The sequence below is a fragment of the Theropithecus gelada genome, chromosome 3 (genome assembly GCF_003255815.1).
Source record: "Theropithecus gelada isolate Dixy chromosome 3, Tgel_1.0, whole genome shotgun sequence".
Lineage (NCBI taxonomy): Eukaryota > Metazoa > Chordata > Mammalia > Primates > Cercopithecidae > Theropithecus > Theropithecus gelada.
The window spans coordinates 181,741,691-181,768,075 of NC_037670.1; the positions used below are offsets into that span (position 1 = coordinate 181,741,691).

The 26,385-nt window shown below is 53.1% G+C and overlaps 1 protein-coding gene across 2 annotated transcripts in view; it reads right to left on the bottom strand.

The window, feature by feature from the left end:
* PTPRN2 (protein tyrosine phosphatase, receptor type N2) overlaps nucleotides 1-26,385 on the bottom strand; it is an 898,882-nt gene that overhangs the window by 129,186 nt on the left and 743,311 nt on the right. For both annotated transcript variants that reach the window (XM_025379168.1, XM_025379167.1), the window contains one exon: nucleotides 11,541-11,753. In XM_025379168.1, the coding sequence (XP_025234953.1) occupies nucleotides 11,541-11,753 (213 nt within the window). The remainder of the gene's footprint in view (nucleotides 1-11,540; nucleotides 11,754-26,385) is intronic.

The following is a 26,385-nucleotide window of genomic DNA, read 5'->3' on the forward strand; positions in this document are numbered from 1 at the left end:
CCCCGGGGGGCGGAGCTGGCAGGGGGCTGGGCCCCGGCCACCCCACTCCGGCCCGGGGGACAGCCCCAGACCCAGTCTAAAAAAAAAAAAAAAAAAAAAAACTGATCTGAGCAACACCCTAACTGCACAAGGCCTGAAGGACACCCTGAAGAGTTTCCTCCTACCAGACCCCGAAGGCCAGGGCCTGGAGGCCTGCTGGGAGTCCCGGTCTCAGCTGTCTCAGCTCTGACCTAAGGGCTCTGAGCCCTAAGGTCTGTAAGGGGAGTTTCTAAAAGTCTATGCTCTACCCCAAGAAGGGGACAGGTGGGGCAGCAGCCCTGGAGGAAAACCTGTGAGCAAGTTGTGAGGGTTTTTGGGGAGTGAACTTTGCAGGGGGTGCCGGGAGCAGCCGGCCCGAGGATACCGCTGACTGGGGGACAGGGGCCATGGGTCGCACGTGGGGTGTCAGCTCTGCTTCCTCACTTGGGGTTGATTTGAAATCTCAAGATGTGCCTGAAAAAATCCACCTGGAGAAGCGAGGGGCCCACTGGGAACGGGAAGGCCTGAGCAAGACAGATGCAGGCTCAGAGTGAGGAAGGGGCACCCTCAGAAGAATCAGACACGTTTTCTAGACTTTTTCCCCTTCACATTTCAGCTTCACGTTTGGGGCTCACTTAACAATTCATATATTTGTTCTCCTTGAACCTGGTAGAGAATAAGCAGCCCCTGGGGTGGGGACAGAAATAATTCTGAAACTCACACCAGCTCCAGCTTCCATCCAACTTAGTATTTTGTTTTGCAAAAAAATCTGCATTTTATTTCCTCCCACTCAGGAACATCCGATCTCTGGTTTCAGGATGCGTTTTACGGGTCAGGAAAGGTGACTCCAGGTCAGGAAAGGCGATTCCAGGAAGATTCCATTATTGTCCACTCTCCTGCATCGTCATCTTCACCAAAAAAACTGAAAGCGAGGAAACGCCTACCCAGAGGGCAAATCCAGCTTCTGCTCTCCTCAGAGGCGCTCCGTCCAGTTCCACATCAATGTTACATAGTCCCAGCACTTATCACTTGTAAACTTTTAATTGATTTGCTATTAAATGGCATAAGATCAATCCAAGTTTAAACCTGTATATCGAATCCACATTCCACAAACTCTGTACAGAATTATGTATTTTAAAACATGCAGCTTTACTGGCTAATGTAATCATCCGCAAATCTCCCCCCGTCTGTTCTTCAAGTCACTGCGCCTGGAGACACACCAGCACATACCCAGACGCTCCATTCTGCTGCCTGCATTATTATCCTATACATTAAAAAATCTTGAAAGGGTGTTTGTTCACACCTGCCAACTTTCTAGTGAGTCTCTTGTACTTGCTAATAGAGAAATAACACACTCAGGTTCCATCTTTTTTTTTTTTGAGATGAAGTTTTGATTTTGGCTCACTGCAACGTCTGCTTCCCATGTTCAAGCAAATCTCCTGCCTCAGCCTCCCGAGTAGCTGGGATGACAGGTGCGTGCCACCACGCCTGGCTAATTTTTTTATTTTTAGTAGAGATGGGGTTTCGCCATATTGGCCAGGCTGGTCTCAAACTCCTGACCTCAGGTAATCTGCCAGCCTCGGCCTCCCAAAGTGCTGGGATGACAGGTGAGACCCCGTGCCAGTCCCACGATTCCATTCTTAACCATCAGTAATTCTCCCAAAGCAGAAAAGCCATAGAGATGTTACATTTTGAGCAACAGTTTCAGAACAGCTGGATGAAGAAGGGAGAACTCTTCTGCGGCCCCCATGGAACACGAAAAGCCGCTGTTCAGACACCTGCAGAAACGCCTGACTGCTCGCCTCGTGTCCACACAGACTCAAAAAATTGGAAGAGGAGCCGCTGTCTGCCCTTGGAAGTCCCTCCATTTCCCTTGTGCATCTGCGCCCCTCTCTCTCTGAGCTAAGTCCCTTCCATGCTCCTCTCCCACCCCACAGAGGCCCCCTCTGCTGTTGCGTTTTTCTTCCTCCCCAATGTTCCAGCCTCACGTTCTCTGAGCCCCACCCAGCACCCAGGGCTCCCCGTGTTCTCTGAGCCCCGTGCCTGTCCCGCCTGGCACCCAGGGCTCCCCGTGTTCTCTGAGCCCCGTGCCTGTCCCGCCTGGCACCCAGGGCTCCCCTAGGGTCACAGTGATGTCTGTTTCTGGGTTCACACTGGGGAGACCTTCACAAATGCAGACTGGGCCGACTCTGATGTAAGATCAAGTTCTCTGCTGTTCCTGTTGTTCCAGAAAATGGGATTCTACCCTTAGAAGCAATAAGCTTTCTGAGAAAACGCTTTCTGGGTCAACTCCAAGTTCAGCTATCCAGAGGTTCCAAGGCTGGAATGTCCCGCCATGGACAGCAGGGTTCCAGCTGAGCTGGGCCCACCTGACCAGGGCTTCCCTCCTGCCGAGCCCTCACCTCGATGTGAGCCCTGAGGCCCCTCGGGCTGGGTGAAGAGGGGTTCAGAGCACAGATGCCCGAGGCTGCACCTGCACCCAGACCCAAGGTGTCCAATCCTTAAGGGTGACCCTCAGGCCAACACCAGTCACAGCCCTGGGGACCCCCACGTGTCAGCCGCGGCAAAACGAGCCCCCAACACAGCATGGGAGGGAAGGAGGAGGCGGGGCTCACAGAGCCAAGAGCCACGGAGAGCGCTGGGCCTAAGGGGGCCTTGGACCTGGGAGAGAAGAGACAGCCAGGTGGCGAGCGACATGTCCTGTGGAGGCCTCCCCAGGAGGCAAGGGTGGGGGGACTCCTGCTGGAGGCGGCCGGCGGATCGGCCTTCCTTATTCCTGTCCTTGAAGTGATCCTCGTTTGACATTTAGAAATGACTCTCATCTGCCGGGTGCTCCTTGGTGTGACGTGCAATTGCTTTTCCCAAAGCTTTCTCCTCTTGTAACACCAGCTCCCGCATGCCGTGGCAGCTCCAGCCATCATTCCTTATCCCACCACCCCGCGCAGCGTCTTGCCTCCTTTTATGCTGGTGTGCATGTTGTGTTAAGAGCTGGGCTTTGCCATTTTTGACAGGCTAATGCATTTCACTGCAGATAATGCCATTCACCACAGAGGCGCATTCTCTTGTGCCCATCAAGGCAGAGGCTGAGAAGAAGATCTGCTTTACAGCAACGGCCTGAGGACCCTCAGCCCCAAGGTGGGGCCCCGTGCAGGTACCTCTGTCCCTCAGCCCCAAGGTGAGGCCCCGTGCAGGTGCCTCTGTGCACGCCTGTGGGGTCCCACCCTGTCGTGTGCAAGAGGCTGTCACCTGAAGGAGATTCTGCCCCTGCCGGGCGTCTCCTCCCACACTGAGCTCCACTTGCTGGCCGGTGGCAGGGGTGGGGGGCGCTGCACAGCTCTGGTTGGGGGAGGCTCCAGGAGTCACCCGAGGCCTCTTCTCCTTGCCAACAATGATGCCCTCCTCCCGAGGGACGGTGGCCCCACAGGGAGCCGGGAGAGAAGAGGCTACAGGCAGGGGGTGGGGAGACCCAGCCCTCAAGCACAGCCACACTGTGGGCCCAGTGCCCCTTGGGTGGAACCTGCCTCTCACTTGCACCCACTCCTACCTCCTGGTACCCGCCTGCTGGAGTCTCCTCCCCACCACCTACCGTTTCTTTTGAAATCCCAGTTTAATCCACTTTTTTACACTTCCCTTTACTCCCTCAAGTGTCTCCTCCCAACACCCACTTTATTTCACAGAGGCTCGTGTCCTTCAGAGAGCCCGCCTCCCGCCATGGACAGCAGGGTTCCAGCTGAGCCGGGCCCACCTGACCAGGGCTTCCCTCCTGCCGAGCCCTCACTTCGATGTGAGCCCTGAAGCCCCTTGGGCTGGGTGAAGAGGTGTTCAGAGCACAGATGCCCAAGGCTGCACCTGTACCAAGGCCTGGCCTTACCCCACAGGGCCCCAGATCACACAGGCTCACCCGGGTGTTCGCTCACCCGGATACCTTCTCCGAACACCTTCCATCAAGTGTCTTCAATTCCACAGAGCAGCACAGGGTTCAGGCTTCGCTCCTGTTTTCTTCTCTGGAAGTGCATGCTTTGCAGACGCCATGTCCTCAGTTTTAGTTCAGAAAATGTGCCCCACCTCTCTAATCAGGTCTAAGGGAGGGGAGCAGCTCATGCTGAGGAGGACGTGTGCGGAAACAGGTACCCTGGAAACGGGAGGAGCAGGCAGGAATCCAACACCCATCCCAGCTCCGTGAGCACCAGCAGTCGCTGCAGGCAAGTCACCCTCGGGTAGCGCCTCAGAGCTGACGTGGCACCCGCACCCACAGGGCTGCCCTCACCCGTGTGGCGTGGCACCCGCACCCACAGGGCTGCCCTCACCCGCATGGCATGGCACCCGCACCCACAGGGCTGCCCTCACCCGCGTGACGTGGCACCCGCACCCACAGGCTGCCCTCATCCGCGTGGCACCCGCACCCACAGGGCTGCCCTCACCCGCATGGCATGGCACCCGCACCCACAGGGCTGCCCTCACCCGTGTGACATGGCACCCGCACCCACAGGCTGCCCTCACCCGCGTGACGTGGCACCCGCACCCACAGGGCTGCCCTCACCCACGTGATGTGGCACCCGCACCCACAGGCTGCCCTCATCCGCGTGGCACCCGCACCCACAGGGCTGCCCTCATCCGCGTGGTGGCCCAAGAGGAGGCCCCAGTTCCCAGACGAGGAAGGCAGGCTTCGGGAGGGAGAGGCTGGGCCCGAGCCTGGGCCTCGCGCCCCAGGGAATGGAAGGGCGATGGCGCCTTTCTTCCATGGGTTTCACCATTAGAGGAGAAAGAGAGTTCAAATGATGGAAAGTGTGGCAAGAGGGGAATAAGATAAGAAGGAAGAAACGGATGGGGGTGAAAGCAGGTGGAATGTGCCTCTTGTGGTCCACCTGGGGTCACTCAGCCACACTGAGCCACGGACTGTCCCTCGGAGCGCCACAGACCGCAAGGTTTGTCCTTGTCACGAACTCAAAGAGCTGACCTCTCTGGGCCTGCTCGCAACCTGCCGCCGAGTCCCTGCTCCCTGTCTAAACTCTTGGCCCAACTGGGAGGACCTCTCCCCTCCAGCCCAGTTCCTCCCCGCAGCCCTGCAAATGCCCACCTCTTGGGTCTGTCCCTACCCTACAGATGGCCGCAGCACCTGCCCCAGCCATGCCTCCATCTCCCACCAGCCACCAAGAGCTCCACCCACCACCTGGCCCAGCCCCTCCTCTGTCATCTCCAAGGATTTCAGTTTCACACGAATCACCTCCTAGCGACGTATGGACTAATGCTGTTTACCGCCAGTTCACTGTTTCACTGCAAACTCCTCATCTCCAAGAAATCGTCAACCGAGAAAAGAAAGGATGTCACCGTTTCCCAAATCTCCCACAGTGCCTCACACTACAGAGGGAAGATGGTGGAGGAGCTGTCCAGACCCACGGGGTGGAGAAGCCCGGGCTAGCCCCTCAACACCCTGCAGTGGGGACAGCGCAGCCGGGGACCGCCCAGTGCAGCTCTGCCACCATCTCTGCAGGCTGAGGCGCCTCTCAGTTTATCTGCTGCTGACTTTGCCCCCTTGTAAAACAGGGTTGGGAGATAACAACATGCCTGGGGAAGGTGTCCTGGGTCCCTTTCCACAGGGTCCCTTTCCACGGGGTGCGTGACTGATGAGGAGGACGGGGGTGCCGAGGAACAGGGGCTCAGAAGGACCTGCTGTGCATGCAGGGGTCACCCCAGGAGCAACACTGGCTTTGGCGAGAAGGAAGAATTCTCTGGTTCTGGCAGTGAAACGGGTGAGGCAGACTGGAACACAGCATGGGCCTAAGGGAAGCAGCACCCGCTCCACAGACACCATGCACACCGCCCTTCCCCTGGTGCTGTGCGAGCACCCGTCCTCCTCCCGGGGCCCAGCCCTCTTCCGTGGCTGCTGGAGTGCAGGGTGAGCATGCCTGGGAGAAGCCTGCAGCCCCCACCTCCTTTCCCTCGCCCCTCCTTGTGTGCAGCAGGAAGTGGCTCCCTTAGGAAGCAGTTATTCAAGTAATACCCAGGTCTGAAAAGGTACCAAGGTCAAAGCAAACATAGGAACAGCCTAGTGCCAAAAAGAAGCCACAGAATTCAGCCCTCCAAATTTTCATGTCTTAGACTTTCCAATTTTTTTTTTTCCCAAATATCTCACTGAGTGGTCTCTGTGATTTTTAATGAAGTCTGATCTAATGACTGCTGCCTGATGGAGGGAGTGGCTTGCTGTGTCCCAACGAGCAACATGCTTCTGTTTTATGTTTAGAGGTTTCTCTGGCCACCTTTCCAGAGACTTCACTGTTCTCTGAAGATTGAGCTCTATCTCTCAGGAGCTGTATTTGAGGAAGCATTTTGGGCAAAACAGCAGGATAGATACTGCTTTTGGAAACTGCATCCGTGAACGCTTCAGATTTAGGAGAAAAACGCACTTCAAATGGGCACCTTCCAGAAAAACGTTCAGACTCATGGTGAAAAGGTACCTAGACGATTCCATGGAGCCTACAGAAACCAAGCGGGTTGACCCCACACACTGATGATCTGATACTGAACACACAGGCAAACAAAAACAGGTTCTTCCCACATTGGGGACGACACGTGTCCTTTACCCTCATCATCCTGGCAACATTCTGCAGGTTTCCTTTAGATTTCCTTCACATCAGGAACGATGGGATTTGGCACCAGTGTGACAACCATTCAGCATTTGCTGATTCCTAGTGAGGCCAGGGACATTCTGGGCGCCATGGAGCATGGGAGGACAGTGGCAGGGCCTCATCCTTCAGGGGCCTGGAGTCTATTCCAGGATAATCTGCAAAACTGAATCCATGTCTCAAAAGTTTCAAGAGTATTCTACCTGTAGACATCTGTACTATCAGCTACATTTGCAAAGGTGTTATAAAATTAGAAAAATTTCCATTCTCAGACTTGACTGTTATAATAAAATGTTCTCTAATAATAATTATTTCATAATGTTCTGTAATGTTGTATTTTTATAATTATAAAATATTTGGCACAGTTTTCACAGGGTGCCCTCCACTTTTGAAGCAGCATAGGTTTTGCTTATTTGATATTTGTAAAAAATATATTATTTTGACCTGGAAATTTAAGTCTATAGTGAGGAAAGCCATTCTAAGATACAGAGCTATTGAAAAGGCTTTGTTAAAAACTTGTGGTGGGGTCAAGTAAACCTCAGGAAAAGTAACTGTTGTCCAATTTAATTGTGAACATCCTACTTCTATTACTTGTGATTACACCAATGCCTGAAGATTAAACTCGTCTAGAGAAAGAAGGGTCTCTTAAAGCCCCAGAGAGTGAGCCAAGGCATGACCTGTGCTCTTTGTCAGAACTCAGCTTTCTGCACCGGGGGTAAGAAGTCAGGGTGCATTTGGGACTTGCAGACACACCAGCCCCAGTCAACTGAGCACCCTCATTTTGCCGCAGTTGCCACCACTCTGTCACTGCATTCGTAATCACTTGCTAATGGGAGCAGCAGCAGCAACTGAGATGTGCACTTAGCCGCTCTGTTTACAGGAGGTCCTCGTGGCCCGGATGCATGCTTTCCTCTGGGTTTGGTTCCAAAGGCCTCCAAGTACACAAGGAAACCTGCTGGGTATTGTGAAATAAACCATCAAAAGAGAACTTGCTGAAAATTCTGCAGGAGTCTCTGCCCTCATGTCGGGGAAGGGAGAGTGGGCTGGCAGAATACTAAACTTGCTGCTCGAAGATGATCAAAGCCTCAAGGAAATGGATGCAACATTCAAAGAGACTCAGAGAGAAAAGGAGGAGAATGTCTTCTAATCATCTAACGACTTATTTTTGGCACAGTTTTTACCCAATCACCTTCCATAGAAATAGGACACCTACATGAAAAAAAATGCATAAAGTATACTGGTACCAAAAATCACAATTCTTCTGTGTCTTCACATTATCCTTAGTGTGTGTGTGTGTACATGTGTGTATAAATATATATATAAACACACACATATATGCATATATGGCAGGCTACGTCAATTTGAAAAAAAAGAATAAAAGTCAAAACTGGTTTTTCAGATCATGAAGTATAGAATTAATCCAAATATATCATGTTTTATCTATTTAGAAGAAAAATCAACATTTACTAAAACAATGGGGAGGAGTTCGGAGGGAGCAGTCTGTTCAGAATATGTTTCAGTTATTCTGAAAGTTAATATCCCCAATTTTTGCTCCAGTCTGAGCAAATTAAACTTGGCTGGATTATCTGATGGGGCTGATATCTTGGTGTCAAAAATATGAGAGTCTGTCAAAAAAGATTTGCTTTCCCAATAGGTAAGGCAAACAAAAATATCACACACTCATGTAAATGAAGGAAGCTCTAAAATCCTGACCCTGTCCGTGAAATAATTCTATTTTGAGGAAGGACAGGTAAACACGTTTAAAGGTGTTTGCATTAGAAGCTAAGAATTCAACCTCCTTACTGCTTCAACCCTGTTTTAAGAAAAGCTCTTACTCCCGAGGAGCACAACGTGGCCCCTGTGGCCCCAAGCCCGGGCTCTGACTCACACACATGGGGGCCCGGAGGGGCTGCACAGGCACTCATGATGTACGTGCATGATCCGGGCTGAGGCAAACAAATGCTTTGTCAGAGGCTGGCAACATGAGGGCCTCCCAGGTCATGCTGGAAGTGCCTTGCCAGGACACTAACCCGGCTGCCGTTTAACGGAGGACACGAGGATTCACCTTTTGGAACCCCAGGGAGGAAGGAGCTCTACAACCTGAGGTCACCAGTGCCCCCAGGGATACCACCTCCACACACCCGTCTCCTCCACCCCATTGGAACGTCTCTGCTCCTGACCTTCCTTTCCCAGGTAAGAACACAAGTTCTTTTGTTTAAAGGGTAACTTCATATTCTGATATTAATAAAACTTATGCTATTGCCACCTACCATTCTCTCGCTCCTAGGTTACTTACTTCTAACCTCACTTGCACAATAATCTTTTTATTTTTCAGAAGCTTTAAGAAAAGGAATTGAGTAATTCCATCACGTCCCCATAAAATAAAGCATAAGATCAAATTGTTCCATTTTCCTTGTAACCCAGTGATGAGAATTATCATCCATAACCTCACTGTGATTATAGAATCAGCAAAGTACACAGGTTCAGTGAGCCAGAAATAAACACATTAATGCAAGACGACACCTTTCCTGAAATTTGTTTTATGTTTGCAATATTTTAAAAAACTTTTCAAACAGATTTTTACACTTCACGGGGGACTCATGGCTGTGATAGAAAACCCAAGTGGGATATGGAAACATTAATGAATTAATACCTGCTTCATTTACCAAAGTAAATATCCTCTCCTTGTAACCGCAATTGTCTGAGTCCTTGAAACATTACTCAGCTAAATTCAAAGCGAACAATCATACAGTCCCCATCCTCATTACTGAGTCCTGCTCTGCCAAAACACAAATCACAACAACACAACGGTTCAGCACCTAGAACTTTCTCACCAGGAGACAATCCACTGTGATGGGGCAAACCCCCACTTTAATCAAAGTACTTCCCTAAAGGGTATTTTGTAGTGATTCAAAGCTAAACCAACCAGAGAGTCTTTATACTCATTTCATTTCCAAATTTTCCTAGATCACATTTTTAAAGAAAAAAAGTTTTTTTTTTCCTTTTTATTAATCTGGATTGAAGAAAAGCACACATTTCATTTATTGTCTGGATTACAGATTCTTATTAAACAAACCAGAGCTCATTATAAAATCAATATCAACTTAACCACCATGCCCTCAGGAGGAACAGCAAAAAGGTCACTCCAAGAAATTCAAACAATTTTCCTGCTGGAAGGGCATGATTTTAATTACAGATACTATTAATTAGAGCTGTCACTGGGAAGGCTTTTTTTTTCTGTTAATTATCACAAACTCAGTCCTAAGTATGCATTTTCAACCTGCAGTTTTTTTTCAAATTAGTCATTTCTGCATGCAAGTCTAACCTTTCCATTCTATCAATATTTTATATTTGAATTTCAAAGTATATCAAAGGGTGCCACGCTTTCTAAAAATCTCTGCCTGTATGATCTTCCGTCTCTCACGCATGGAACAGAACTGGTGTGATAATTTATTTATGTGCCGACACAGACTTGGCCTGAAGACCTGGCATCCACATTGAAGGTCTTGCTCAATGGAATTTCTGGATAAATTCTTACTAGTTTATGTGACATTTTTTTCAGGCTGCTTCTTCAAACGTGATTTTCCTTTTGCTTTGAAGCAAAGCTACACACTGCAACTGAAATGCCATCCTCAACACATCTGAAGTTGCCATTTCTTTATAAGAAAAAGATCGTCCTGACCGGGCTGGTGGCCCTCTCCAGAAAACTGGAGGCTTCCTCCATTCAATGGCAATCCCAGGAAGTTGGAAATGGGAGGAAAAGCTGTCTTGTGGCTCTTTTAAGCATAGAGATTGTGTAAATTCCTTATGTGGGGGAGGGTCCTGAGAGCTCACAGAGTATAGAAAAGCCAGCTCCAAGGAGCTCAGGAAGCAGGAGGGTTTGGTGCTGGAGGGCGCTTTGTGGAGAGAGGCGTGAGAGCCCACCCATGTAACTCTGATGATGGAATAATATTTACTTTACATACGACTGTAAAAATGATGAATTATTTACAAGATGTATTGCACACTGTAATCATGTGACTAGAGAAAACAAAGGATCTAGTCCAATGAGGAAATCTTACATATGTACTGACCAAACTTTTAAAACAGTGGTTAAGGAGTCATTCTACCTTCCCAAATGGGAATATCTTCTTGGAATTAAATGATATTTTATATGCAAAGGAATCAATTGTCTTGACTGATGGAAGTATTCTGGGTTTGTAACGCCGTTAAAACTGAAGGCCTATATTCATTACAGGACAATACCAAATACGAAACGTGTGCTATAGAACTTTCAAAAACTCTGTGGTTATTTAAAATGCCCGACTTGTTCTGAACTTGCCTTCCTCGCATCCTCCCTGGTTTGCAGCTCATTTCCAGGGGTGTCTGTGGTGCCTCTAGAGAAGGTGTCCCTCATGGGGACATGCGTGGGTCACTTTCCTCTGGTCAGCATTAGGTGCCACTGTACCGGACAACAACACAGGGTGGCAACTGGGCAGGTCAAAGGATCTTTTCACAGAAGACCCCGAGGAGGCCGATGGTTTTTGAGACATCTTCAAACACCTACACACCAACTGATCTCGCAACTCTGGCACTTTTCATTAGTAGTGGCCAAACTAAGATAACAGATAATACATCATTTGTGTATTGTACTTTTTCCACACCTCTAATTAACAACATACTTCCAGAGCGAACATGAGACTATCCAAGAAGAGCAGATGACTACAGAGCTGTACAACTGTGGCTGCTAGGTATCTGCACCAATGCTGATGAGAAGTTCCAAACTGTCATCATAAAAGACCCCAAACTATGATACATGAGCAACTGCTGGGAATGGAGGAGGGGCCAGAGAGGAATGCGATCATCTGCCTGCTCAACAGATAAATCCAATATATCACTTTTTAAAAAGTCTCCTCTTACCTGGTAGGCGGCGGTGGCATCTGCGCCCGGGTCGCGCCCTAGTCCCGAGAGCTTCTCCTTCAGCCTGTGCTGAGAGCTATGGCGTAGGCAGTAGATGAGGCCAGAGGCCAGGAGGACGCCCAGGATGCAGGCGAGGGAGACCAGGGTGAGCGCGATGAACTTGGTCGAGTCTTCCTGCTCCGCCTGAGGAGGCAGGAACTTGAGTTTGCTTTTCTGCAGAACAAGGAGAGAGGGGTCTGTTAGCTCCTGACAAAGCATGACCTCCTAAAAACACACGTCTCCAAATGCAACTTGAAAGTGGAAAGCTCAGCCCCACAGGACGCTGCGCTGGCACTGGAGCCACAATGGGAGGGCCCAGCGGAACAACCCCCGTCAAAGGAAAAGCAGAAGTCATTTGAAAATAGCACCTCGCAGATTGCAGCGTGCTCAAGAGGACAGTCAGAGGCATCACTTTTTCCCTCAGTGGTGGCTGTTTTTCAAATTTATGTAAAGTATTTGGCAGCTAATTTGCTGCCTTCAGTAAAATAAAGTATCCATCCCTTCTTCTAACCGGGCACAGCAGTTTGTCCAGAGCTTGCACAGTGATTGTCCGGGGCGCTGGGGGGAGGCCAGGCTAGGCGGCGGAGGAGGGTGGGCAGGCCGGCAGCCTTCCGTGGCTTCAAGTAGCCACACAAGCCCAGCACATCTTCAGCAACAAAGGAACGTGGGACTGGCTCTGCATCTTCACGTGAACATTCTCCCTCCCGGGGTCAGGGGATTGGATCCACCTGTCTTGAAAGGCGAGCACTGGTCAAATCCCACCGACTCCAGCCACTCTCCAGAAGTGGCCTGGCGCAGACCACAACACCTCGCACCTGCGTATTTTTCCTTGAAAGGAGCCTTTGGAACTTCACTTCCCAGGGAGGAACCCCCCCCCAGATTCTCACTGGAGGGAGAGGGTAGTGCAGGTGAAAATATGAGAAAGTCCTTTCGGTGCATTTCACTTGTCTCCACGTGCAAAGAATTGCATGGCTCTCCCCTCATTAGCTTCATTAGAAGGTACATTAGCAACAATTAAGGACGCCACAGGAAAATGGGAAGGCCGCCCTGCAGACCGCGCGCCCTGCACAATGACTCGGGGAGTAAATGGGGGAGCACGCCCGGCCTCGGTCCTGGCTGCTACAAGATGAGAACAATTAGCAAACCCCTTTCCACCACCTAATTTCGCGTGGTAACAAAATGGATTTTTCCCCATGAATGCCTGGCCGGCCTATTCATTATCTCTCTTCTATTAGTAATTTTCTGCTCCGTATTCAGCCTCCCAACTCTTCATTTCCTCCCGTCTCCCAGCGTACACAGTGCCTCTTATGTCAGGCCGGGCCCGTTTTTATCTTGTAATCATAAAGGCCACCAAAGCAATTATCGCCGGTCTTGACTGGAAAAGCTGGTCATTAATTAGCCTCCTTTTGCCTTCGGTGCAGCGGATTAGCTGGTGCCGGGACTGAGTTAATGGAAACGCGGGTTAAATGAGAAAAGACGCCCGGATTTTCCTGCCTGGATGCGCGGCTCGGAGGAGGACCGCGAGGTTCGCGGGCGGCGGGAGGCGGTGGAGCCGCGGAGAGGGAGGCAGGGAGGGAAGGAAAGGGGGAGGGAGGGGGAAGGGGGGAGGGGAGAGGAGGCGCGGGGTGGGGGGAGGGGAGTGGGGAGGGACCCGGGAGGGCGAGGTGGGGCGGGAGCCAGGGGAGAGGCCCGAACTCCGCTTGGTTCGGACCCCGCAGCAGCCGCTGGGTCCCGCAGCCGCGCACGGCGGCCCTCCGCGTGGAGATCCCATCCGCGCCCCCTCCCCAGTCTTCCCTCCGCGGCCTCTTCCCCTCCCCTCCCCCTCCCTGCGGCCCACACAGCCTCTTCCAGAAAGAAGTCACTCTAGAGCCGCGCGACCCAGCCCCAGAGTCTGCCGGGGTCCGCCCACAGGGTCCCCTGCGCGCCCCTCCCCGCCCCTCCCTGGGCACAGCCAGTTCACGAAACCTAAGGCGCGGCCACGCGCCGCCTCCCCCGGGCCGGGGTCTCCTCGGTCCCCGTGCGGGCGCTGGTCCTCCCAGGTGGGCGGCAGCCCCGCCCTGTGCCCTCCCGGGCCGGCGCGAGGGACCCCAGAGCGCGCGGGGGGACCCAGGCGGGGATGAGCGGCCGTGACCCCGGATCTGAGCGGCGTGGGGGTCCGAGCGGCGCTGGGACAGGGGCCAGGTCCCCTGCCCACCCCAGGGTCCATGTTCGCCGGCGGAGCCGCGTCCCCCGGGGCCACACCTGGGCGGGAGGGCGTTTCCCGGGGGCCTGGCGCGCGACCCTCGCCGCCCCTCTCCCCTCGCCTCCCGCCTCGCCTTGGCCGACGTAACAAGAACAACAAAGGAAGCGGCGCGACCGGCGGAGAGGGCGCCCGCCGTCCTCCCACCCCTCATCCCGGCTGGGCCGACGGCCCCCGCGCGCCTCCACCCGCCCCAGCGCGGAGGGGACCCTGGCCCCGCTCCCCCGACGTCGGGGGACACCGCGCGCTCACGTGGACGACTGCGCCCGGGAACAGGGACTTTCGGAACCTTCCTGCCTCGCGCCGTGAGGCCCACACGCGCGCGGTGACCACCCTGGCTCTGAGGGGGCGGCGGGGCCACGGCGTGTGGCGGACCCGGCAGGGGCACCCAGGCTATGCGCGCGGGTGTGTGGGGTCCCGAGGCGCAGGGCGGCCGCCGGCTTCGGCTCCCCAAGGAAGGGGCATAGGCGCTGCCCGCGGTCACTCAGGCCAGGTGAGGGCAGGGGACGCGTGGGGACCGGAGGAGGCGGTCTGGCCTGCGGGCGGCAGGAGGGACCCGGGGCCCGCCCAGGCTGTTCCCAGGGAGGCAGACACCTGCCGTAGCCGGGACCCTCGACGCGCTCCGCAAGCCAGGGGTGGAACAAGGCCTGCTTTCGAGGCCTCCCTTGGCGCGCTTGGATTTACTCAAAGGTCAAAGAAAAATGTCAAGGAGAACGATTGCCCGGAGAGCTCCTGGCCCTCCTCCCGGGTCCCGGCTGGGTCCCAGGCGCCCCCGGAGGGGAAGGAAGGAGCCCCAGTCCCCTGGAGTCCTGTCTCCACCAACCTCGCCTGGCTCCCTGCTGCCTGGCCGGCGCTGTCCCAGCAGAGAAGGAGTGGGAGCCGCCCCAGACCCACCTCCGCCGGCCGGTCCACAAGGAGGCCCCTCCTGCAGCCTGGGGGAGGCCTGGGGAGGCTGGGAGGGCGACCGCGGGGGGCCGCGGGACCTGGACAGTCGGGAAGTTGTGCCCGCGGGCAGCGCGGCGGCTGAGGGTGAGGAGGGTCTGACTGTAGGGGAGGGCGGAACGCTGACAGAGGGACGGACTAGGGTCCACCGGCCTGACGTAGAAGTCGCTGGATCCCAGGGCCCGGCTGGGAAACCCGCCTCCCTCCCCGCCCGCGGGCACCGCAGAAGAAAAGGAAGAAAGGGGTGAAAGGGGTCCTCCCTCCACGCCCAGGACGGTTTCAAGTGTCCCACCCAGCGCTGAGCAGGAGGGTGATGCGGAGGGAAACACTGTTGGCTGCAAGTCAGGTCTTAGGAATCCCGGAAGAAACGAAGATTTAAAGAATTTTTTTTTAAGTGATTGAGTTCCAATAACTTCACAATGACTTGACTCCCTTCCTTTTTGTGCAGTTAAAAAATATCTTAAAACTCCTGCTAGCCATGGCCTTTAGGAGGAAGAAATGAGTTTAAAAGTGAGTTTGAGACACAGTCTTGACCCAGGTGTGGCTTTGGTGGTCCTCAGCGCCTTCTCCCCCATGGGCACCGACCCCCCAAGGCTGAACCACGGCGGGTGGACCTCGAAGAGAGCCCGGACTAATTAGAGGCATCTTATCAGTCTTGACTTGAAATTGAAAGAAAATGATGTTTAAATATTTATGACTTTGACATTTACAGTCAGGCGTCTTTTAAAAGCAGAACGCCCCTTCTGTACGGCGGCAGCTCACCGACTGAAAGTTTGGAACAGAGAAAGGAGGAGGAGGAGGAGGAGGAGGCGGCGGCCTGGCAACACAGGCTGCAGGGGTGCGTCTGGGGTCGGGGAGATGCACAGATAGGCACACTTCAGTGCTAAGTTCTCAGATGCAGGAATACTACAATTTTAAAAAATAATCAAGAATGATTAAGTTAATTTTATACCAGGTTAGATCTATCTTGAGAGTAAGATGAAGTACAATATTGCCTATTTCTTCCTCTCAACCATCTGCACCTGCAACTCCTCAAATTTAGAATGTACAGTATTGCAAAAGTTGTGATTCAAAATAAGTGTATGACCACAGAGACAATTTGTGGAGCTGTCTTAGAAATCAGCATCTGCAGACCCTGTCCTGACCAATTTAAATTATCTTGACCCTGCCCGTGAGTGGAGGTGGCTGGGGCTTCCACCACATGCCCTTGTGAGCCATTTATGGGAAAATGTCTTCGGAACTTTCTTAGCTGTCCATGTGGTACGCTTAAAAGAAAAGAAAAAAGGACATTCTATGCCCAAACTCAATTGTGAGAGCCGATACAGCCACACAAACACAAAACTTTATGGTAAATATGTGTTGACTGGTAGCCAGATTTAGTCCTTTTCCAAGGTTGTGTGATGTAACCAGTTAACAGGAGCAGCTCATTTTGTGAGTCACCGGTGTGCAGTGTTCAAATATGCTTGCACCATAAAGACGCAGGGACACAGGTGCTCAGTGCCAGTTAATCTTAAACTTCTAACATTGTTGATGCTTTCATTTGTATCATTTCTAAGGAATCAGATTTGAGTCCCAGCCTCATCCTATGTTTGTCTGCATTTAAATTACTCAATTATAAATACCTTTTTCTCTTAAAACTTAGAAGTCAGTTTTAGAGACCATTAATGAGTTGCTGTAACAAGTTTCTTTGGTTTGCTGGATGAATCCTCTTAGAATTATTAGGAAATTTCATTCTAAATTTACTAAAATGTATTACTAAAATATAATAATTCTCACTTTAGGGCTGATCAACATTTTTAAGTTTTCAGGCCATAGTAAGTGATACAACTTAAAAACATGGGGGAAGGGGTATCTTAAAATATTTTAAAAGTATTTTTTAAAGCTGTTAACTGAACTATTTTTAATTTGGAATTTGCCACAGAATTCTAATAAATGAGAGAAGTCAGGCGGAAATAATCATGTATTAATTCTCTGCATTACAAAATCTTTTCAGAAGCTATTATCAGAGCAAGAGGCACTGCGGTCTGAATCCAGGGTGGGAGAAGCCCTTTGTGCAACTGAAAGCTATTGTTCCTCTGTGCAGATGAAATTGTACTTGCAAATCTGCCATTCAAGTGGCCAAAAAACCTAAAAAAGCAAAAGAAAAGAATCTTCAAGAAAAAATTATTCTTAAATGTAAACTTTAATGAAAATAAGTTGGGATATACTGTTTTAAAATGGGCTATTGAGTTTTTCCAGGCATACACTTAAAAGTGAACATACAAAAAAGGTAATAAATTGTCTATTTGCCATCTTCAAGCACTCCTAAAACATCAGTTTTAAAGAAATACTGTGTTTTAAGACATCAGGGAAGATTTATGATACTGATGTTCAAAGCGGGAAGCACACTTGTGCAGACTAATTTTTAACCAGCAGATTGTCTCCGGTGGGAGAGAGGGACCCAGACACTGAGCAGGCGAAGGATGCCCCTGAGAAAGCCGCCCCCAGCCTCTTTCAGATCTCCGCTGGCGTTTTCATGACACTCAAACTCAGACTCAGCGGATCACACTTAAGGCACCGGCTCCTGACCCCTATATATCGTGCTGCCTGGTCCCCAGGCCTGCCTGGACGCACGCGCGCCTTCCACACCAGGTGCTTCCCGGGACGGTGCCCGGCCTCCCCACACCGCAAGAACCAGACCCTCTTCAGGACTGGGGGGTTTCGCTTCGCCTTCTCTACCCGGACCCAGAAGCCCCAACCCAAGACCCGCCTAGCGTCGCTTGTCAGGACCCCTCTGTGGCAGAACTTTGAGCACAGGGCGAGGGAAGGGAGGGTCAACGTTCGGCCCCGACCGCAGCCTCGGCTTTCTCCCCAGCGACCCCGTCCCTCCCGCCTCGCCGGTTCACAGCATCCCCACAGGAGTCGTAAAGATCAGGCCCTAGCGCCGAACACGAAGGCCAAGGGTACCCCGGAGCCGCGGGTATTCAGAGCCCGGAGAGGGGTCCCGGCGCGGAGGGTACTGAGGCCCAGACTCCTGGCCATAGAGCGCGCCGGCCGCGAGGGAGGACCAAGGTCCCTAGCCATGCCCGCGTCCACCAGGGAATCCCGGCGCCCGCAGCCCCCGGGCCGCGCAGCCGCCACCGCCGCCTTCTTCTCCGGAGCGCAGGGGGGTGTGCTTGGGAGGGGGCGGCAGGACACTTTCCTCTGTGTCGGTGAAAGGAAGAGCTTCCAGCTCCCTCCTCCGCACAAACCTTCGCTTCCTCTCCTGTTTGCTCCCGTCCTAAAATCTGGGATCGGCGACGCAAGGACAGACGGGTTGGGCTAAGTGCCCTCGGACACGCTGCGCCCCGGACTCCAGGCGGGTGGCTCCACGGTGCCGGCCGGGATGCGCAGCTCGGGAGGCGGGACCATGCCCGGGACCCCGGGGCCGCTGTCCGAGGACGCAGGTCGGTGACTTGAACCCAGAGCAGAAGGACGCACGGGGCGGGGGCCCGCGGGCAGGGCCGGGGGCTGCAGAGCCGCTGGGAGAGTCTCCGGCGCGTAGTCCTCAGGGCTGTGGCGGGGCCCCTCTCCCAGCCGTCCAGCCTGCAGCGCCCAGCTCAGCGCACTGAGGACCAAAAAGGGCGGGAGACTCTCTCTGGCCCTAAAAGGCAATTCTGCTGAGATTTTAACTCTAACTTGGGGGTCCGCCCGATTCCCTGGAGCGACGCTTCTCTAAAAGCACGGAGCAGGCCAGTGTTCGGAACTGCACAGGTAGTTACGAAGAAAGGAAATGAAGTCCCTTGTTCCAACAGCTTCGGGTCCAGTCACAAGTTTCTCTCTGGCGAGCACGCGGACGCCTCACCTGGGGTGGGGGAGGCGCTGGGAAAGCGCAGTTCTCTTTGCGTGAGGAGAGGTGGCCTCTCCGAGGCATCCCCACCTGCCTCTGGAACGCCTCTCCCTGCAGGACCCCTCGGCGCCCTCCAATTCGCCGCTCGCTGGGATACTCCCGTGGCTCGGAGGCGCGCTCCCGGACCCTGGTGAGGAGGGCGAAGAGCGCCCCAAAATGGGCTAGGAAGAAAATGCGCCCACACTGGCTCCTCTCCATCCTGGCTGCTCGCCCCTTCCCTCCTCCTTTCCCACACGCCTCCCATCTCCGTGCCTGCACACCCCCCCCCCCGCCCCCCGCACCCTGCAATGGTCGGAACTGCAGGGAGTGGGGAGCAACGCGAAAGGCCGAGAGAAGAGCGCTGGGGAGAAGTCCAGGAGGTCCTAGCCTCCTTGGGGCGGTCTCCGCGGGGCGCTGGGCCAGGACAGCTGCCACCCCTCCCAATCTGTGCGCTCAGAAAGAGCTGCCCTCTGCCCGCTCCTCCTCACATGCCCACCCTAGACCCACTTGGGCATGATCTCAGGCGCAGCTCTCCCCTGTCAGCCCAAGCCTTTGACAGGAGTCCTGCGGAGATGCAGAGAGACCCCCTGCACTGAGCTCTCAGACGTCCTGGTTGCCCATTCAAGCCCCCATGCGCGCCCTCCAGCCTTCGAAAGCTCTCTTCCTCGCCCCACCACCTACGCGCCTGGTGATGCCCTCGTGGGCCCCTCCTGCTCCCTCCGCCCCCATCCCAGCGTCTCTCGCCTCTTCCAGGGCCCACCCAACCGCACCACGAGCGCCCGCGCCCCGCCCGGCACCCCTGGTTACCTGCAGCTGGGCCGGCGCCCAGCGCCCGCGCGGGAGGAGGTGGGGGCGTGTGCCGGGCCGAGCGGCCTCGGGGCGCAGCAGCTGCGGGTAGCGGCAGCGCCATCATCTCAGCCAGCTGCTTCCCTGTACTGGAACCACAGACTAGCGGGGTCATCCGATTCTGACCACAAACTTCTAGGGCGGCCGGTGGAGACAAAGGTGCCGCGCGTCGCTGCTCCAGCTGCAGCGGCTGCGCGGCGGCACGGGCTCGGAGCCCGCAGGCGCCGGAGCTCTGCGCGGCCGCTGGGCCCAGCTCCGCGTGCTCCGCCCCGGCCCGGCCCCCGGGCTAGGCACGCTGGGCCGGGGCGCGGCGCTGGCGGGCTCAGGGCGGGCTCCGGACGGTCCCCGTAGGGCCGCCGGCCGCGCGCGTAGCTACAACCAGCGCGGCCGCCGCGCCCCGCCTTATATCCGGCCCGGCGCGCACCCGGCCGGCGGCGGCGCGGCTCGCGGCCCAGCCACCGGTTGCTATAGCGATGTCCCCCCCCCCACATGTTGCTGACAGCAATTGGCTAAGGGGCCGCGGCTCTCCAAACACCCTCTCCCGCCCGAGACTATGAATGGACATCAGCTTTGTCAGTCATTGGTACCACGCCGAAGCCAGGCCTTCGCCTTTTCTTTCTTTTCAGTGTTTCTGCCTTTCATCGTTCATACTGGGCAAGTTCAGGGTAGCACCGAGGGGAGAGAGACCTCGGCCAGAAAAGTCACGGCGCGCGGCTCTGCTGTGACCTTTGTCCTGGGAGGGGTGGGTGGGGTGCGTCGCCACTCTTGGCAAGAGAAAAATTCACGGCACATCGTTCTTTCCAGTTACTTTTTCCAGTGTCTTTTTCCAGTGTGGCCGTTCAGGCCTTTTTGCTCCCTTTCCAAATGGAAGCAGGCCAATGATGCAGGGCGAGTAGACGAGAGCCCCTCTGCTCACTTTACCAGGGCTGTCCCGAGTGTTTAGGTCCCGATGCGCGTAGAAAGTGTCTTGCCAGAGGCGGAACTGGTGAGACTTTGCCACTGTTTGGTCCAGGCGAATGTCGGCCGCTGGCCCAAAACGCCGAAGGGAGACGGCGGTGAAAACCCAGGCGTGCGAGCTGCGTCCTTGCCCTTCCCCCTCCCCAGGTCAACGGTCTGGCCTAGACCACCGCTCTGCGGGCGAAAGGAGTGGAGCAGAATCACCGGCCACGCTCCCAGTCGCTCGAGCCTCCCCACATACTCCCGGCCCCTGGCGCAGTCAGGCCCGCAGCGCGCGAGCCGAGCTAGGGTCTCGGGGCGACTAGGACCGCTGAGCCGCGGACTCCGGCGCCCTCCCCCGGCCCCCGCCCACACTCTCTCTCCCCAGGCCCTGGACCACCGGCCACAGCCACAGGTTGGGGCACCCCGGTGCGCGGCGCCCCCGCGGAGCTGGCGAGAGCCGGAGAGCTGAAACCCAACATCTGTGTGTACAATGCGCTCTCCGAGGCCCACAGCTGCAGGAACAAGGAGAAGAAAGGAAGAGGGGGGCGCAGATCTTGTCACACGCAGATGACAGTCTGCGGAGGGCTCTTTAGTTTCTCCTTTTCTGGAAACCCCAGCGGCCCCCTCCTAGGCCCCCCTCTCCCACCGCCTGGCCATTGTTCCCTGCGCCCGGGACAGCTGGAGACGGCGGCCCGCGCCACTCGACGCCCCTCCCGCCGCACACCCGGCTGCCCGCGGCGCCCGCTCCCGGCCCCTCCGGGGCCAACCCCTCCACACCCCCCACCTCCCCAGGCCAGGCCCAGGCGGCGCTTCCACCGTCTCCCCTCCCCTCCCTTGCACTCTGGCGCTGCCCCTAGACCTGCCTCGCGCAGAGGGCCTTGCCTGGCGCTTTTCTCTTACAAACCAAGTTCTGTAAAACCTGGGGGCGAGCCCCGGGGGGCAGGGCTCAGAGGCGGGGGTCGTCCACAGATACGAGTACGTTGCTGTCCGCTGCAGGCCCCTGTCTAAAAGTGGCTGAAGGACCCCGTTTCCTCTGACCGCAGGCCCAGGCTGAGTTCCGCATTTATTTTTGTATTTATAGGGCAAGGCCAGAGCGCTTCATAAAGCCCCAGGGCAAAGAAGTGGCCTCGCGTCTGGCCATGGTTCCCTCAGGCCTGAGCGGGCTGCAGGAGGCCCGGTGCGGCTCAGCGGGGGCGCGAGAGGCTAGAAACTGCAGCGTCCTTGGGGTCCTCTGCCCATGAGTGAACCCCCCAGTAGGCGGGGAGGGGGTACATCACCTTGGCCCTCTCGGTCCCCATGCCCAGGGCAAGGCCTGCAGAAATCCCCGCACTCTGACTCGGGGGCGGCGCGGGCAGGTCAGAGAGAAGCGGTACCTGGGTTCCCCCAGCGCCCGGGATGTCCTCCCAGGGACCTTCTCGGGCAAAGAGTCTAGTGGCAGCGGTTCCTGTCCCTCCCCGCCACCCTCCTCCGGTGCCTCGGCGTCCCCAGCCAGACTCCAGGGCGACCCCAGGCCCGGCCCTGGGCAGAGAAAAAGGAGGGGAGGGGAGGTGGCGCTGGGGGGCGGGAGGCCGGAGACAGCAGGAGGAGGACTCGGGAGCCAGGGCGGGAAGAGGGGAAGACAGCGGAGAGAAGGGACGGGGAGGGGAAGGGGTTCGGAGGAGGGGACCTGCTGCCCTCAGCCTGGCTGGTAACCGGCCTCTCCATAGCAACGGCCTGCGCGCGCGTCTGTGTGTGCGCGCGTGTCTGGTGTGTGTGTGCCCGTGGCGGGGGGGGGGGGGGGTTCCTGGGACTCCCCGCGGGAGCTGGGAGGCGACAGAGGAATCCCCTCCAGGACTGGAGGCCCGGCCTCCGCGGTGCTGGGAGCGCCCTAGGGTCTGGCTGCGCCGCGCTGGCGACAGGGTAGGCTCGGGGAACGCGCGCAGGCCGCGGGCTCGGCCGCTGGGGCATTGGGGCGTCCTGCCCTCGCTGCCCCGACCCTCCCGCTGCGGTCGCAGGGCCCTGGGGCACCGGGTAGTGGGCGGGTCTTCCCAGCTACCCAGAGCACAAGGGCGGGCGACGGCGCCCCCACCACGGCCCTGCCCGGCCCGAGCGCCCGGCGCACCTGAGGTCTGGGCCGGGGAGCAGCTGGGGACCCGCGCGTCGCCTCGGGGAGCTCCCGGCCAGGCCGGCTCAGGGCAGAGGCCAGAGGGGCCCCAGCGCACCCTCGCAGCCCGCGGCGACCTCGCACCACCTTCCCCACCAGCCCGCGGCTCTCCTCGCCCTGGGTCGCGGGAGCCTCATCCAGGCTGGGGTCTCCGCAGGCGGCCGGGAGTGGCCGTAGCTGTCGCCCTCGGCCAGGCCGTGTCCAGCCCCTCAGTCTCCACGGCGGCGCAGACCCCACGCAGCCACCCTGGGTCTCGTTCAGGGCTAGGGGGACGCGGACCCTGCCGTCTGGGGGTCCTGGGGCGGCCACCGGGCCGGCGACCCCAGAGCAAGGCGGAGCCCAGCACGGGCGTCAGGCCAGAGAGCCGGTTTTGCTTTCTTTACAAACGTGACCTGACAGTGAATACACGAATAAATGCAACCGTTTTCCTTGGTCCCTTCTTCCGTTGTCCAGTGTTTCACTTCCAACATCAAAGCGCCGCATTCCTGATTGGATCTGAATTTAATGACCTTTCTAGTGCTTTGAGGAAGAATGGGTGGGAGGTGGCACCAATTCGGTTCCATTTCGGTCACTTTAAAAATCGTGAGAGGGCCTGAAAGGCTCCATGCGGGTTCACAAGCAGAACAGCACCTTCCTCGTCCGGGCTTTGGTGCACCTCAGGCAATATATTCCGGGTGGCAGAGGGTGATGTATGTCTGACAGCCCCCACCTCACTCCCCTTCCTGCCACCACCCCTCCTCCGAGGTGCGGCCTGACCTCAGTGGGGCTGCAGAACTGGCCCCGCCAAAGCTGAAGGTGGACCCACACTCCAAGCCCCAGAGCTTCTAGGGGGATCATTAGAAGAACGCGTTTGTATTTGAGGTGCTGGTTCTATTAGTCCTACTGCTTCAGAAACTGGTAAGTTACTCGCCAGATTTCTATTCTATTTTTCTTTATTTTAAATTCCCTTTTTATTTCCAGGGTGGAAAATGTATCTTTTAATTCTTGAAAATACTTTAGAAAAGTGTCTCGGCAATAATGTGAGACTAGATTCAGCTAATTTGAAGAATGAATAATGATGTGAGGATTTTTTCTTTTTTATTTTTTTTTGGTCATGAGATCTTAGACTTCATTTAATAATAAATTTCAATTTACATGATTTCACTAACATTTTCAGATAAAACTTTTAAACATGACACAAAGTATTTTTGAGAGTCATGTTGATTGGAATCATTTATATATGACAAATGAGTATATTATTCATACAGAAGTTAGGGTTGTTTGATGAATAAAAAATATAATATATGTAAAATTCTCCAAGACCTACAAAATAGCTATACAATATAAATAGTATAAAAATGATTTGTTGATCCTGCCAATACTTCTTTTAAAGTGCATTTCACATTTGTTACGTGTAAAACCTAATGTTCTGTGATAAGAATCTCATTTTCAATTTAAGGAACACCAAATTGTTATGGATTACACATTTAAGTGATTAGAATAAATATCCCATGTACTAAATTATCAAAGAAAATGTATTTTAAAACAAAATAGAGAAAGGCTGTTATGGGAAACATGATTATTATAAAGCAAAACACATATTTCAGGAATTTAAAATAATATGGTAAGGTAGAAAATGATTAGAAAAACACCTGAGACTCTTGATTTCAGAAAGTCTAAATCAATTTTGTTTTTTAAACTAAAACAGTAATTTATAATTTTATAGTACACAACTAGTATTTAAAATACTTTTGACTTCTAAATCCATTTATAAAAAGTATTTAAAATTATAAAAATAAAAATGGATCCTTAAAAATATTGTAGGTCTGTGTATAAGGTATTTTATGCATATATTTAAAGAAAACAACATTTCAAAATAGCAATGAGTGCATTTTGAAAACAAGATGTTTTGAGACGTCAACCTCCTAGTAAAGCATAGTAGTTGGCATTGAGATAATTTAAAAACAAAGACACTTGCACAGACAAATATGAATGACTCTAAGTTGAAATGTATTAACCACCAGTAGTTATTTTTTCAAGGACAATATTTGGAAGAGCATCAGACACTAGTGAGAAGTCCTTATTCACTGTAAAAGAAGGTAGGTCTGTTGCAACAATGGGGAAGAAACAACTGCATCTTAGTAGAGCCCTCACCATCTACCCATGCATACTGGAAGCAGAGTTTATCCCACAGGACAAATTCATGAACTGGGAAGATTCTTTAAGATAAGATTTTGCCGCATTGCTTATGTTAGCAAATGTAAGATATAGCTATAAAATCAATGCCCTTATTTTAAAATTGAGAAATACTAAAATTATTTTTTCAAGTTATTTCACTTTATTTCAAGAAAAATATGAATTCTTTACTCAAAGCAGAGCAACGGAAGTCAATTTTTGTTTTGAAAAATAAATCCCCAACACAACTCAGCTTTTATTATTAGTTCTTATGCTGGCTCATATGCCGATCAATCTGAAGCTTTTGAAATACAAAAACAGGAGCTCAATGAGGAGACAGAGTTGATATCCCACCAACGGCTTGACATGATTACATGAGACCATGTGCTTAGAAACCAAATATGTGTTTCAGCAAACATTTCTGGTTGAAGGATTGGCTGACAAACATGTCGGGATGTTTACACTTTTGTTCCCCAAACTTCAAAGTTGTAATTCAAAGAACAGAAAAAGCCTCAAGGCTTCATTATTACTATTATTAGTTTTGTCCATTAAAAGTGGCATTCTGAAAAAATGCTGTTCATAGGCACAGGTGTTTACAAACAGTGCAGTCTCCTTAGAGGTTCATCTGATTTTCACTCTCTAGATTCTAGTCTGGAAGACCTATTACTTTCAATCAACCTATTTGTAAAGATCTAATATTTTATTATTTACAGAATAATGCCATAAGGCACATATTTCATAGTTGATGTTCAATATAGTGTATATATTGTATGTTCATGACTGGATTCTATTTTTTACAAAACTGAGCTAAAATTCCTTAGATTGACTGTTTGTAAGAAAGACTCATTACCACATGAACGAGAATCTAACTTTTTTGAAAATGGCTAAATAGTGCCATTATGTTTAGATGAAAGGAAACAAGATACTTCTGTGAAGAATATCCAGGTCATCTCTATTTTTGTTTAAAATCTCTTTCACATATTTTGTCAGTTACATACTACACATCTATTATAATATTTGGAAACTTTTCCTTGGGTTGTTTTGGAATTAAAAGTAGAACAATAATTCAGGTAATCCAGGTAAATGTTTGTTTCACAATTATATAACTTAGCCATGTCCTGTTCACATATTCTATAAGAAAAGTGCCTACGTATATTTTAATGTATGAAAATAGGCTCCAATTAAATGAAAGAACAGCAATAGCCTGACAAAGCTTGCCTTTGTACCTGGAGTCTACTAAAAAGGAAAATCAATCAAGTGATCAGTATTGAGTGATATTTTCTGATTTTATATTGCAAATATGTCTATACATATTTAGATCTAATGTGAACAGAAATTCAGGAAGGAGCCAGTTGCTTTTCTTTTCTTTTTACTGAGACAGAGTCTTGCTCTGTCACCCAGGCTAGAGTGCAGTGGCATGATCTTGGCTCACTGCCAACCACCACCACCTGGGTTCAAGCAATTCTCCTGCCTCAGCCTCTCGAGTAGCTGCGATTGCAGGTGTCTGCCACCAGGCCCAGCTAATTTTCTTTCTTTCTTTTTTTGTATTTTTAGTAGAAACTGAGTTTCGCCATCTTGGCCAGGCTGTTCTCGAACTCCTGACCTCAGGTGGTCTCCCCACCTCGGCCTCCCGAAGTGCTGGAATTACAGGGGGGAGCCACCACGCCCTGCCCAGTTGCTTTTCATTCTGACACAG